The sequence below is a fragment of the Rhinolophus sinicus genome, linkage group LG13, assembly GCF_036562045.2.
Source record: "Rhinolophus sinicus isolate RSC01 linkage group LG13, ASM3656204v1, whole genome shotgun sequence".
NCBI lineage: Eukaryota > Metazoa > Chordata > Mammalia > Chiroptera > Rhinolophidae > Rhinolophus > Rhinolophus sinicus.
The window spans coordinates 9,305,245-9,320,202 of record NC_133762.1 but is presented as its reverse complement, the minus strand read 5'-3'; the positions used below and the strand labels follow the sequence as shown (position 1 = coordinate 9,320,202).

General features: G+C 50.3%; 1 protein-coding gene and 1 long non-coding RNA gene across 3 annotated transcripts in view; one reads left to right on the top strand and one right to left on the bottom strand.

Moving 5' to 3' along the window:
• Positions 1-931: 931 nt before the first annotated feature.
• On the bottom strand, positions 932-3,794 carry LOC141568314 (uncharacterized). Its single transcript, XR_012491441.1, has 2 exons — positions 3,500-3,794; positions 932-3,225 (listed from the first exon to the last, which is right to left on the bottom strand). It is a non-coding gene; the product is annotated as an uncharacterized LOC141568314 (long non-coding RNA).
• SLCO3A1 (solute carrier organic anion transporter family member 3A1) overlaps positions 2,382-14,958 on the top strand; it is a 262,503-nt gene continuing 249,926 nt past the window's right edge. Inside the window, exon 1 of one of the 2 annotated variants that reach the window (XM_019726694.2) lies at positions 2,382-2,892. In XM_019726694.2, the coding sequence (XP_019582253.1) occupies positions 2,713-2,892 (180 nt within the window). In that variant the 5' untranslated portion in view covers positions 2,382-2,712. The remainder of the gene's footprint in view (positions 2,893-14,958) is intronic. The other variant, XM_019726695.2, reaches the window with a different exon arrangement.

Genomic DNA, 14,958 nt, shown 5'->3' with positions numbered 1-14,958 from the left:
AAATCCACCTGTTGCTCTTTCTTCTGAGTAAAATGGGGCTAATAAGCTCTCCCTCTTGGGAGATGTGAGTGAGATACAGGGCATGAAAACACTCTGTCATCAGTCATGTGTGGTACAGCTATGAGGACGGTTAGGAGTTTTCAGCTGCTCCTTCTGTCTGCATAGGAGAGAAGCCACGCAGAAAGAAGCACCTGCTTGTTGTAAGGCCACTTGCCATCCCAGGAGCCCTGATCTCGTGGTAAATAAAGGATAAGCAAGAGGGAAGGAAACTGAACAGGTTCAGTTCCTTTCTGACTGTCACGAGGCTGACACCTAATTTCCTTTGGCCAACTTTGATTATTCTTAGGGCTTCAGGCACAAGAGGATTTTCATGGCTGCTTACTGCTAATTGTAGGAAGACTCTCCAACTCTAATCTGGAGTCCATTCTTTGGCAGCATAAGTGTTTGAGTTCTCTAAAGAAAGCTAGGTTTTGGTCTCAAATAAATCGTCAACACTAAATACAGCCCCTGCCCCTCTTGGACTGTACATGAGGCGACACAGTATAGAGTGAAGAGAGCGGGACTGGATTTAGCTGTGTGACGTTGGGCTAGTCACTGCACATCTCTGAGTCTCCATTTATAATACAGTAACAGTGTGAGTCCCACCCTCTCTCAGAGATAGACCCCTGGGCGATAAATGGCATAACATGTAGGGAGTTGTTAGGAACTGGGGCTGTGATAGCAGACACCTTGGTTTCAAAGGCTGGCTCTGCCATTGACTGGATATGTGACACTGGTAAGGTTAGTTAACCTTTCTGGACCTCGGTTTTCTTATCTGTAAAACACGGCTAATACTAGTAATTAATTTAGAGCACGGCTGTGAGCATTAAACTGTAAATGCGGGTGAAGCACTTGGGGGGAAAAAACAACAAACGATGCCAGCGAGAGTAAGCACACAATAAACATTAGCTCTTGTTATTACAAAGTACGAACGTAAATAAGACTTGAAGACTATAAGGCGGTATGAGTGCCATCTCAATAGCAGCAGGATCATTGTTCAGAGACAAGTGAACCGTCTCAGCCAGCTTAGCTTTGCAGCTCCGTCTGGAGGCAGGGAAGGGGGGCTAGCTCACCCAGGGTCTTCTCGGGAAGACAGAGGAAGCAGTCCCAAGACAGCAGAGTGATGGACAGGGGAACGGGGAAGGAGAGGATTCTGTAGGAAAGTTGGCTGTAAGTAAGGGCAGGGTGGGGGGAGATGGAGTAACGTGACAGACTCCTGGGGCATGGTACAGCCTCGAGGACAGCACTTGGGTATCTGGGGGCCGGTGAGCCGGTGCAGGTAAAAGGCCGCCAGCAGCCAGCCTGGGTGAGCTGATGTCTAGAACCACAGAAGGCTGCAGCAGTTTAGATTTAAATGGTGTGCCAAGACAGCACCCCATCATTACACCACCCGTTCTCGTTCAAGTTCTTTGGGAGGAAGTGCAGATTAGGGACGTGTTCATTGCTATTCAGTTTCAAATGTCAGCCGGCATCGGTACACAGGAGTCCAGGAAGGTAGACCCTTTTCCTTGACACAGTTATTAAGGAAAGGCTTTTCAAAGGATTGGTTGAGCCCCCCAATGGCCCAGGTGGAAGTTGCTGCGTGCTTCCTGGTACTTGTTCAGTCTTTTTCAGTTTCCTCTGAGCTTCCAAAAGCTATCTGACGACTGGCAGATCCTCAGGGTAGTGACCTGTGGCCCAAACTCCTGGTAATGATTTATAAAGAGGTTTAGAAAGAGCGGCTGCCACAGGGCCGGGCATTCAGGCCAGGGCCAAGGAAGGTGGCTCGGGCCACACAACGAGGGGAGGGGTGGGGACCGAGGCAGGCCTGTGGCTAATCGCTTTCCGCCGGCTCCAGCCGCGGCGGCCTCATCTTCAGGGCTCCAGGCAGATGGAAGGCCGGACAAGGCCCTCTGCTGGGGTCGCTGCCACCGTGCAGCTGCCTACACTCTCTGGCTGGGGGCGACTGACGGTGCGGCTCCCTCCCCCTTGCTGTGCTTCCCGTTCCCTTCTCTTCTTTCGGTCTTGGGCCGTTTAGGAGCAGAGGCCGGCAGGCTGCAGAGCCTCAGGCAGCTCTGACCTCTGGCACCTCCCCAAGCCCCAGAGCACAACATCTGTCCTCAGAAATACGCGGGCGGAGGCGAGAGAGCGTGTCAACCCCTTTCTGAGGACTCGGTGTCTTCTCATTTCGTAGAAACAGCCCCCCCCTCCGGTCTAGCTCTCCCAAGTCTGAGCACCAGGTTTCCGCCCCGCGGGGTCGCCTCAGCACCCCATCTCCGCGCCGCGGGTTCCGCCTGCAGTACCGCGCAGCGACCGCGGGGGCGCCCCGCGCGCCGCAGCGCCATCTAGGGGCCGGGCCCCCGGGTAGAGGCAGGGGAGGCGAGGGCAGGCGCGGCCGGCGGGCGAGGGGAAGCCGGCGATGGCAGCGGCGGGCGTCCGCGGGCCGCGCGAGGAGCCCCTGTGATTGGCACAGCCCGAGCCGGAGGAGGAGGCGAGGGGAGGGCGGAGGAGAGAAGGAGGAGGAGGCAGGGGGCGAGCAGCGGCGGCGGGGAGCTGTGCTTCCACCTCTCCAGCACCGACAGGACGGGGGCGGCCGGCGCGGGCCCGGGGCGGGGACAGCACGCACCCCCGCCCGGCAGCGGCCCCGACACCCGAGGCGAGCGGGAGAGCGGCGGCGGCGGTGGGGGGGAAAGGATGCAGGGGAAGAAGCCGGGAGGCTCGTCGGGCGGCGGCCGGAGCGGCGAGCTGCAGGGGGACGAGGCGCAGAGGAACAAGAAGAAGAAAAAGAAGGCGTCCTGCTTCTCCAACATCAAGATCTTTCTGGTGTCCGAGTGCGCCCTGATGCTGGCGCAGGGCACGGTGGGCGCCTACCTGGTGAGTCGCTGCGCCAACTCCGCCACGGGGCCCCTTCCCCAGCCCGGCGCCGGGCGGCAGGCGGGCCGGCACGAGGAGGGGGCCGGGCGGGCGTGACCTCGGCGGGGCGAGGAGGTTAGCGGCTGGTGCAGAGGCGGCTGCCGGGGGAGCCGGGCGCGGGCGGGACCGCGGGTGCCGGCAGCTGGCTGCGCGGCTGGCGGGGCCTGGGGGCCAGGGGAGCAGACGCGGCGGGCGGGTGGGCGTGAAACCATTCCTCCGCCCCCTCGAAAGCGCAGCCTGAGGGCGCGTTGAGGAGCCCCCTCAGAGGGGAAGGCATAGCGGGTTTCAGGTGACCTGCACATGGGAAGAAAAGCCAGTTAGCATCCTGCGTCCTCTACCCTCCATTCCATCCGCCTCGAGAACAAATCCATTATGCATCATTTTCTCCGGGCGCTTTCTCCACCCTCCAATTATGGGGGGATTTAACAGCTTAGAGTAAAATGCTCCCGAGTGTGGCCTGCTCTGAACCAGGACTGGGTGTGTGTGGAAGGGTGGGGGTTGGGGGGCGACTCTTCCCGCTCCGTATCCCAATAGCCCTCTTTCAGCGTCTGGATAAAGTTAACAGTACCTGGAGAGCAGTTGCGAGTTTGTGTAGTTCCTGCTACCCACTCTTGGACCTAAATTCCCCATCGTGGGTTCTCGCCCACAAGGGGGTTGCATCATTTTTCGCAATATTCGAGTGTTTCATTTGCCTTCTGAAAGGGGAGCTTAGTGCTCAAACGGCCCAGGGATGCGTAACAGATCAGAGGAAACAGCTTGTAATGACTCAGCACTGTCGAATCCCCACTTTGCCGCTTTCTCCTGCCCCGCGCAGGTGGTCCCAACTCGAGTTCCAGAGAGGGCACGTCCAGACCCAAGCACAGCCCTGCCTGCACAGGAGAAGATGTTGGGGAGTGTATAGTGTTAAATCGTCACTTGACTATTGACCTGAAACAGGAATCAGATGTCATAGACTTTGAGTGTTAGTGAGCAAGTTTGATGGAGATAGAACTGGACAAGATTTTGAATGCTGGATAACCACATCCAGAGAGAGAACTGCGCGCTCTTCCGGGCGGCACCTCTGATCCCTCCTTCCTGGCCGTGGCTTACAGTTAATGAGGGCCAGACGCTGGGTGCCCTGTACCACTCATAAACCATCTCCTCAGACTCGGGGCTTGCTCTCAGAGGGAAGTACAGGCAGACTTGGTCTGTGATGTGGGGTACAGTCAGTTACGTGGTTATGACAGAGGCCTGTTCAAGCTCAGCTCTGCGCCCAGTGACTGTGCAGGGTTTCTGAAAATCAAATGCCTCCTGGTGAGATGGAAGGTGTTTAAATCCTTGTATCCATGCATGCATGACTTGTATGCTGCAGGTGAACCCTGTAGCCAAAAACACATTTTCCTTTCTGGTTAGGATTTTGATCTATAATGTGTACTTTTTTATAGTTAAAATATACACTGTTAAAATATACACAGTTAAAATATTATAGTTAAAATATTATAGTTAAAATATACACAGACACTGTCTGTGGCCTTTGGCGTTCTAGAGGTAGGGGAAAACTGTGTCTTAGGGGTCAGTTTATCAGACCTTCCTTGGAGGTAATTTCACTATTAAAATATTAAAATAGGTGCATGTATTACTAAGATGCAAATGCATGTTAACCAGTATATGTGGGTCTTTCCAGTAGCATATGCAAAGTGTGTAATTCCTAACTGAAGGCACCTGTGTTTAAAAGAGTAATTAGTATATCAACCGTTGCCTCCATTTAACAGTGTGTTTGCCACTAATCAGTTTTGTTCAGTAAAGTGCATTATTTATGTGTGGCCAGCACCACCAAAACTTTTCACACCAGGAATGATAAGGCCTGGACTTAGTTTTAGAAAGAAATGAAGCTGGGCCTCAACCCGATGAGTGGCCTAAGCTCCTTTAAAAAGTCAAGACACAGAGGGCTGGAGGAGTGGGGGATACCTAGAGGCAGGGCTGGCTCCAGGGCACAGGACGTTGACAACGAATCCCACAATAGGTGAGTGGCGGGCAGAGGAATTCATTCCCCACGCTTGGAGCCTCCTAGCACTTCCAGCCTGGGCTGGTGGAAAGGCTGGTTCCCAGGGGTAGGGTAACAGAAGTCAACAGGTGACTGGCAGAAAGCAGGCGGAGGCCCAGGAGAGGACGGGCCTAGGAAATCGAATTCGTTTTGATTGCTGGGAGTGGAGGCATGAGGTGCTCAGGCTCTGCCTTGCCTGGATGCCCTTGACTCTGCGCTGCCATCTGAAGCTCATGAAAATAAATAGTTTGCTTGCCAGGGTTGACTGAATCAGCTTGCTGTGGGTTTTGCTCTTGTGGGCCACTTGGGAGTTTTCATTTGTTGGTTGGGAGGTGGAATAAAAATGTTTGTTATTCCGTCAGCTGTGTGAGACTTCATTATGGATAATTTGAGAATGAAACATTGCAGGATGTTAGCAAGAAGGCAAATTTCTCCCTTTTAATTCCTCTCGGCTTTCTTAGGAAACCTGGGAACCTGTGTGTGTAGGCGATCGCACACGCAGGGCCCGTGTGCAAGGCATGTGTTCTATATGATCGCAAATTCTATGCCACTGATATTATTTCCTATTTGATTCTAAAAGTCCACGTAGCTACCTTCTTCTTTCATCTTCCCAGAGGCCATTTTTTTAATATTTGGAGGCTTCCCTTCATTTCTTCCTTTTCTTTCTGAAAAGACAGATTGCCCAGTGTCCTCAGTGGCATTGGTAGAGGCTTCCAAACTGCAGAACCGAAGCAGGACGTTGTCTGTGATTTGAAAATAATTTTGAAAAGCAGGACTGAGTGTGTGCATATGTATGTGTTTTCCTTTAAGAACCTGCCCAGGGTGGACACTCTTGTACCCGTATCTGAGAAAGCTGCCACTTGTTAAGCTAGGCTGGTCACCAGCAACTTTTTGCCTGGGTGTGGAGGTCTCCAGGCGAATGCAGAAGGACACTGAGCCGAGGTAATCCGAGTGCCAGCTGTGGAGTGTGAAACCTGTTACTCTTGCGAATGTTTTAAGTGCAGCTCATGCTTTAAGTAAGCCAAGGTTACATCCCAGAGATGTTCTCTCCTCGTTGCTTACACTGACAGGCTATGAAATAGTGTAAGAGAGAGACCGGGTCCGTTTGATCCTCACCATGTGTGGGTTCGCGAGTGCAATCTCATTTTCTTCTACTTGGGCCTTTGCTTCAGGTGGCTCCGGTCTGAAATGACCTCCTTGCCAGGATGTAACATCTGCTTAAGTCTTGGCATCTGCTTAAGTCTTGACCCGTTTGGAGAAGGCACAGACCTGTGGGAACTGCGCGGTGAGACAGTCATTTCGTGTGCACTTTATGGTGTTTTGTGGAGCCTCACTGAGGTGTTGAAGCCATTCACTGAGGTAGCGCTGCCTAGAAAGGTTCCTGTGTGTTATCAAATTACTGCGGCCGGAGCAGATAAGGATGTGCACAGGAAATTAAAGCCTCTGCCACCGCTGGGCAGGGGGGATGGACCCTCACGTACAAATTCATTTGAATTTCCTCAGGATAAAAACTTAGAAAGGCCAGTTTCACCTCTGGGTGGGACAGACAGGTGGTCCCGGTGAACCAGGGGTGGGCCTTTCCCTATGTAGAGTTATGCAGAAACTATGAATAAGTCTGGGGTTGTGGTGACAGAGTAGTAGAGAGAATGAATGACTGAGTGGGTTTAACAAGGTTTCATCTCACTGCTTTGTAGTCACTTCTTTTTTTTTTTTTTTTAGGCTTGAGAGCATTCAGTGGCCTTACAATCAGTGAGTGAGGCGAAACTGGTGGATTTGTTATTTTATTTATTTATTTTTTCCTAAAGAAGCATCATTTTGAAGATGGGTTTGTGTATATCTAACCCAGAAGCAGACAGCTGAGAGACACTTTTAACGTCCTTGTCAAATTAGTATGATGACTAAGGCAACTGTATTTTACTTAATCAAGTTATTTTACTCACTTCTGGTTACTCAAAGTGACAAATTCCCTTCCATTTGCATAATTACCATATAACCCCAGGTAGCAAGAAATAAAATTACCCTGGTTTTTTTTTTTTCCCCCTCCGTACTGCTTGGTTGAAAATGTTCATCTAATAATTATTTAGGGGAAAATTTTATTTCTGAAAAGTCCTTTCAATGAGCCCTGTGTAGTTTCTTTGGGGGTTTTCTCTTCTGTGTTTAACAATCTAACTGAATGAGCTGTAAAGTGAGCAAGACCTGTTTCCTGAGTTTTTTTGTAACTCTCCCCTTTTTCAATTTTACATACCTTATAATGAAGGCGGTGAGCCAGAGTCCCCTGCACGTGGCGTGCCTTGCTAATCAGCTGCTTAGCATTTAAGCTTACCTTCTTGCCTGCTGCCCCTGCCAGCACTGTTCACTATTAGGCTGGATGAGTTTCCTCAGCGTCTGTGACATTCTCTTGCTCATCTTAAAGCAGGCTTTGAGGTGCTGCCTTGGTCACGGCTTTGAGGTGCTGCCTTGTTCAGGGGCTGGGTTCGCTTAGTGGCCTGGCCGGGGGGGTAAGTGTCATGTAACAAGCAAAGGTGACGATACAGCCTCATTTCACACAGACGCAGGCCTGGAATCAAGACCAGCTCTGTACGTGTTATTGGCTGGTCACGGAGATAGAGCAGAGGTTGGCATTGGTTTCGGGGTCTGTGCCAGGCCTCCTGCAGAGGCGGTGGGAGGGAGGACTCATGCTGAGCTGACCTTGGTCCTTGGATTCTGGAGGGCTCCCTGAGGTGCCAGGCAAGAAGGGCGGGGACTGTCAGGTGACCAGGGGCAACCAGGTGGCAGAAGGTGCTCATCCTCGGTGTGACGGAGCGTAGAGCTCCGTATAAACAACACTTCTGTAGCACCTCACTTCCAAGTTCATGAACACAGGTAACTTGCAGAGATTTAACTGCATTTAGTACCCACATTCCTCCACAGTAGAGAAAAGGACTTATCGTCACTTGTCCTCACTTGTATTTTGTATATTCTGTACATTACTGCGTGCGTTATATCTGTACGTGTCCTTGTACAGGGCCACATACACCCAATGTTGTATGTTGTACTTTTTGGAAGATGTTAAGGGATATTTCAGTGGTAATTTTGACCACAGGGCTTATGCACGGGTTTAGAACTCCCCTGGAGTCAAGTCGCCTCTATTTTATTCCCTCTCAGAGGTGCCTTTGGTAACCTGTAGGCCAAAAGGGCAGCATCCTTGCTCTTTTATTTTCACTTTCTGTTTCTATATCTGCATCTACTAGATAATAAACAGGGGGAAAACATGGGATCACTGACTTGGGTTCATAGGTTACGTGAATTGATGTGGTACGAGACACTTGCATGGTACGTAATCTAGGCGTTTATGGGTCAATAAGAGGCAGTATTGCTGAATGGTTAGAACTCCAAGTTAAATGGTTAAAACTGCCAGGCGGGGAGCGACAAACACCTGTGGCAGCTGCGGCTCATTTGATGAGTGTCAGAAGACCTGGCATTCATTCCTGTGTCCTTCCCTTACCAGCTCTGTGACCTTGGGCCAATTACTTAACCTTTCTGTGCCTTCATTTTTCACTTTACAGCTGGGGTCCTAATGCTACCTACCTTCATAGCATTGCTCTGAGGACTGAGTCAGTGCAGGTAAAACCCTTTGAACAGTAACTGTTACACAGAGCTTGATAAATACAAGGCATTATTAGTTATGGTGGTGATAATATTAGTAATGATATGGTTAGTAATAATATAGTTATTAGCAAGAATGATACAGTTCTACATGTTTACTATAAACATAACAAGTTTGTAGCCCCAACACATGAGAAATAAAACTATTTCAATCAAGCTTTGATTTTGGTGTAGTGAACTGTACACTCGAGTTGTTTCTTATTCTGCATGAACATTTTGGTCTGGGAGCTAAGAAGTTTTTAAAAGTGAGAAATAAGTTAAGCACCAGTTGCTCATTCCGTTTATTCCTTCATTATAAATACAACCATCCATTTTTCTCTTTAAAAATGCTATAAAAATGACTAGTCATGTGGGAGAAGAACCCGCCATAATCGTGATTGTCTTGACCATTTATAGTTGATAGGTGGGTGAAGTAGGGATGGCCCAGGGACCGCTGGGAGGTGCCCTGATGCCTGGCTGGGAGGCCCGTGGTATGTGTCGTCTGGTCTGTGGCCACAGGGTGAAGACTGGGGCAGTCTTCTAAGTGGTAGCCGCTGAGAAGCAGCGAAAAGAGTGTTGGACTTGGAGTCAAAAGACCTGGGTTTGAACCTGGACTTGCTACTTTACTGGTAGCATTTGGTGACTTGACTTACCTGAGCCTCATCTGAAAAATGGGTATAAAGATAAAGCTTATCTTACAGATGGTTGAGAGACGTAAATAAATGCACACGTGATCAAGTGCTTCTTACAGGGCACAGTATTCAGTATTTGCCTCAACAATAATAACATCACCCTAGTTGTTGACCTTGGCATAGCAGAAGCCCCCATCCGGGACCCGAGGATTATGGGTGAGGCCTGGGCAATGTTTCCTGAATTAAAGATCTGGGCCCTTGTAGTTTGCTCTGCTTGTCTAGATGAAAAGTGGCCCCTTCAAGGCAGCTGGGGTGTCAGGAGGAGGGGAGCTGGGGACATATGCTGTGGACATATGATCCCCTCTGGGCAAGCTTGCCTAAGATGTGCAACCTGGGAGTCAGCCCAGGCTGCCAGGAAGGGCTTAGGTCTTATGCAGTACCCGCTGCCTTCACCTGGGTCCTCACACTATTAAACAGGGCTTGGCAGGCACAGTCGTGGCCATGTTCCTCATCTTTCACCGGTTTGGTTTCTCCGGAGCAGAGCAAACGAATGAGCCCTTGAGACGTCTGATGTCCCTGCCTGTGGATTCTCCCATCTCGGCTTCTGGTGGTTGTTTAGGACGTGACCTTCTGCACAACGCCACTCCCCTGTTCTTCCATCTGTAGTTTTAGGAGCAGCTCTCTCCCCCCCGACCCCCCCGTGGGTCACACCTGTACCCGGGAAGGATGGAAAGGGAGGTGGGCTCTTCTCAGTGAATCAAGTTGCCGTGTGTGTGTTTTCTGGGGCGTTCACAAGTGAGAACATGGACTTCACTGAGGAAAAAACCTTGTCAGCTTTGCAGAGCTCCGGCTGCTGCAGCTGTGCATGGGGCAGGCGGGGGGAGCCTTCATTCTGGGCGTACCAGTGGCGACATACAGAGTGGAAATGTTCCACTGGATGTGGGCAGAATCCCTGCCGTTGGCATCTCCAACTTCTTCATTTCAGTTCTTCTTTGTGGCTTTGAAAAGGAACGCCCTTCCTGGTAGAGAGTTGAGCAGCTCCATCCTTTAACAGAAATGATGGTACCCAACCCAGCTGCTTCTTAAATGATGGGACATTGCTCTTCAAACAGGGAGTAGTTATTTCAGTGCCTAACATATAATTGTTGGACATTAGCGTTTTCTTGGACTTAGAAGTTTTCATTTATGACTTCCAGTCAATACTTACTGAAAAGATTTAAAAGCAAAGGTGACGTAAGTTCCTACGAGCTCTACTTTTTGAATAGTGGTGGGGGTGGGGGTGAGGAGAGGTGTGGCGTCCACTCTTTCCGTTTACCTTCATGATTTCCTTCATAAATACCATGGCAAGACCTCTTCCACACCCTCTTCTTCTGAGATGTTAGATCCCAAGTGGTCACAGACTCAAAGTGCATACAGATGGTAAAGAGGAAGTCTTGTTTTCTTTGTGTTGGTTTTCGTGAAAATCTGTGCTGTGAGCGCTGAGGACCCTGGAAGCAGGTGACGGCCGCACAGCGCCAGTGCAGGCAGGGTTGTGACGGCTGCTTCCCTGGGGTGGGGCAGAAGGTCAAAGTTACCTGCAGCAGCACAGGTCCACTCCAAAGCCTGGAGTATGCCTTTTGGTCTTCTGTGTGTGCGTCTGTCTGTCCATCCATCCATCCATCCACATGTGAGTTCTCTACTATGTGGTGGCAGATTCTCACCTGTCTGGCAAGTTGCCCTTTGGGACAGGTCTCTGGATAATGCATCTGGCTGTCCAGGTTACCCTTGAACCTTTCCCTGGTAGGTCTAAAGCCTGCCATGGTGATCACGTCATAGCCACTTGAGCTCCCGGGTGTGGGAAGAGAGCAGAAATAATAAGGAGCTTCGCAGGCTTTCCACAAATGATCCCAGGAATATACTAGAACAGTGGACAGACTATGTACAACCGTAAACCCCTGCCCACAGCTACAGGAACTTGAGAAAGGAAGGAATGATTATTTTTACCTACGTGTCTGCACTTGCAAGGTTGGTGTAGAGAGAACAGTGTCCCAGGAGTGTCGTTCAATTAAAGACGATTATAAAATGTTCTTGGGATGCTCCTGTGTTCCCCTCCTCCCTCTTTGCAAAACGCTTGTGTGAGGTGGGCATGCTACTTCCCCAACTGTGGGATTGGTTCCCCATTCTGACGCTGCTGCGCTCCCATCTTTAGCTGATTAGACTGATAAATTACCACCTTGAACATAAGCAAGTTGAAATTGGAAAGCTGCCCTCTGACTGATTACATAAGCTCGAAAATACTGGACCTGAAATCTTGTGTGCGCTGCTAAGAATTCTTTTAATGAAGGTAAAATTTTCTAAGCAGCACGGACCCATGTGTTTTTATTATGTAAGATTCAATTATTTTGATGCAACCTGTAAACTCAAGAAAGGTGTTGATTAGTTCATCCCTCTGTTGGCTTTTTGGGTCACAGGATTGTTTGAAGTAGATCCACAGATCCACCGAGAGTTACCCCTGGAACTCCAGCCCCCCTTCTCTACAGGGGTGCACAAGCTGTCCTGGGTCTATGGTCACCGAGACTCTCAAGGTTGCAGAGGTCAGAGGTCCACTGAGGAGAGATTGATCGTGAGATTGAGCGGGACGCCAGGGAAGGCAACCACTGTGCGTCCGGGTGGGCTCCATCTTTTGCCCATTTCATTTCCGGAAGTGCTCCTGTGATGGCACTTGGAATGCACTTTCTCTAGTTTGGTATAACGTGCATGTGTTTCCATGAGGGGTATCACACCATCCTCTTGTCACAGCCATGGGGGTGGGGGGATGGGGTATACTGCACAGCACACTGCAGAATCCATTTCAGATTTTCGGCCTCCTGAACTGTGGACAAGGAGGTCATTTGGTGGCCAGCGTGAGCCCTGGGCGGACAAGACTTAAAGGAAATGAGGCAGTTGAATTCGATGTAGAAGAGCTGCAGACAGGCCTCTCCTGTCGTGATGCACAAAATATCGGGCAAGGCTCTGGGCTGAATGGGCAGATGTTTGCTGCCGCTCCAGTGCTGGTCGGGAGGCTTCACGTGCCAGCCAAAGGGAAACAAAAAACATAAATTAGCACCTTCCTTTTCCCTTTGCCAGTCTGTGGAGATACAGCTAAATAGATCCAGAAGTCGGCAAGCAGTTCTAGCTTTGCAGCTTGGAGTTGATGGGGCAGATGGGGGGTCCGCCTTGCTGTGCCCGGGCTAAGAGTGGCGCGTGGGGTTCACAGTGCTTGGGCTCCATCCAGACGCAGCCCCGTGCAAACCTCTGGATGCTCGGGCGGAGATGATTGTCCTGTAGGCGGCTTGTCTCTGTGTCCCGAGGTTGGCCTTGGCCTGTGCTGGAGGACGCGTTCTTGAGTCTTTTTAAAGATAACATTGTGCTAGCTCTGTATTGGTTCCTTTCATCTTGGGCAAAATCAGGGCACAGAATTGAGTAACTTACCCAAATGAGCAGCGCCCCCGATCCCCCAGCCATGTGCCCCTCAGCCCTCCCCCCACCACACGCCCAGCCAGCTCACGTTAGCTAACAGTGGTGAGAAGGTAAGCAGTCAGGAAGAGTTTCAGTTTTGGAAATGATGATTATAAACATATATGAATAAAAATAATGTATTGGTGAGCGCTTGGGAAAAAAAATCACTATTTCTCTCACTCTTTTGAAATAGCCCCCCTCCCACCCTGCTGTTTTTATAGACTCAATCTCCCCTAATGGGCATCTTACCTATCCTTAATCTAGCAAAAAGATAAATGTATATACATTTATCTGTCTACTGATACTTTGGATTTCATTGGAGAATGCTTTTGTCACTTAAAATATGATAGTACCAAAGCAGCAATTAAAAATAATTCAGGGGCTCCTGGCCCCCAAGGTCATCAGGCTGAGACCAGTCAGTGTGACAGGTGAAACATTTTAGATCCCAAAGAAGGAAACAGTGTGTTCTCGTGTTCAGGTCCGTTACCTTGCTGGCTGTTTTTCTCTTTGTGCCGAGTGAGCTGAGCCGTGGTGGTCACAGGGGGTCAGCTTGCCTTGCCACCTTCTGGCGGTTCGTTGCTTTTATGCTTGCCTCCCCCCGCTGGCCCCTGACCCAGCAGTGCCACGCTTCACCAGCCCTGGCAGGATGTCACAGCCGGGTCTGTGAGACTCTGAGAGAGGGTGTTCCTGAGTGTCAGCCCAGGTCACTCTGATGCCAGGTTCATGCCACACACACACCGTTAATCACCTTCTTCCCGCTCCTGCCTTTGTGTTTCATTTGGGAGTGGCAGTAGCAGGGGAGGTCTTCATGTTTTATTTAAACCTTTCCTTCTGTAGCATTCCTAGGGCAGTAGAGTCCTCGAACATTTTCAGTATCTTGGATGTTAGACCAGTGTCGGGTCATGGTTTTCCCTTAGAGAAAAGAAAAGTGTGATGCATAGTTAAGAGAAGGTGACTTTGACCGTGTTTCCTTGGGTTGTGAGGTGATTGACTATGAATGTGTTTCTCTGGGTGTTTCTGGAGGAAGAAACGGGGTGGACTCATCTCTTGGGCCTGCCACAACAAATTGCCACAGACTGGGTGGCCTAGGATGACAGATCTATTTTTTCACAGTCCCGGAGGCCAGAAGGCTGAAGTCAAGGTGTTGGCAGGATCGCGCTTTTTCTGAGACTCTGGGTGGAATCCTTTCTTGCTTGTTCCCGGCGTCTGGTGGGGGCCCTTGGTCCTTGGCATTCCTCAGCTTGCAGAGTCACATACTAAGCTAAGTGTCCTTAGCTTAGTGTGTGCCCCTGGGGTCATACGGCATTTTCCCTCGGTGTCTTTTCTTGCTCTTACAAGGACACCAGTCATACTGGTTTCAGGCCCACCCGGATGCCCTCATCTTACCTTGGTTACATCTGCTAAGCCCTTGCTTCCAAATAAGGTCATGTTCGTAGTATTAGGAGTTACAACTTCAACATGTCTTTTTGGTGGACATAATTCAACCCATAATGCCAGGGAAGAAGAGCAGAGGACCCTAAAATGGTCTGGGGGTACAAAGAAAAAAAGAGAGAGGAAGAAAGAAAAAGAGAAACTCTTAGCCCTCTTTAGGGTTTTGGTTCGGGTCAGAAGATTATGGGACATTGGTTGGAGAGTCCATGCGGGTGACCATTGTGTGTGTGTCGGTGTGTGTCCATGTGTGTGTCCGTGTGTGTATGTCCATGTCTGTGTGTGTCCGTGTGTCCGTATGTGTCTGTGTGTGTCTGTGTCCATGTGTGTCCGTGTGTGTCCATGTGTGTCCGTGTGTCTGTGTGTGTCTGTGTGTTCCATGTGTGTGTCCATGTGTATCCGTGTGTGTCCATGTGTGTGTCCGTGTGTCTCTGTGTGTGTCCATGTGTCTGTGTGTGTCCGTGTGTCCGTATGTGTCTGTATGTGTGTCTGTGTCCGTGTGTGTGTCCGTGTGTGTCCATGTGTGTCCGTGTGTGTGTCTGTATGTGTGTCTGTGTCCGTGAGTCCGTGTGTCTGTGGGTCCATGTGTCTGTGTGTCTGTCTGTGTGTCCGTGTGTGTCCGTGTGTCCATGTGTGTGTCCGTGTGTGTGTGTGTGTGTGTGTGTGTATGTAGTACCTTGCCCGTCCTTTACACCTGGGACTCCCTCACAGGAACCCTGCCTGTAAATCTTCCTGCTGGTCCTGTCTCCTCCCTCAAGTGCTGTCCCATGTGGCGAGACTGAAAGAGACCATCACTGGGCCCGCCAATCTCAGAGTTGGTCCGGGATGTGTTAAGCCAGAACC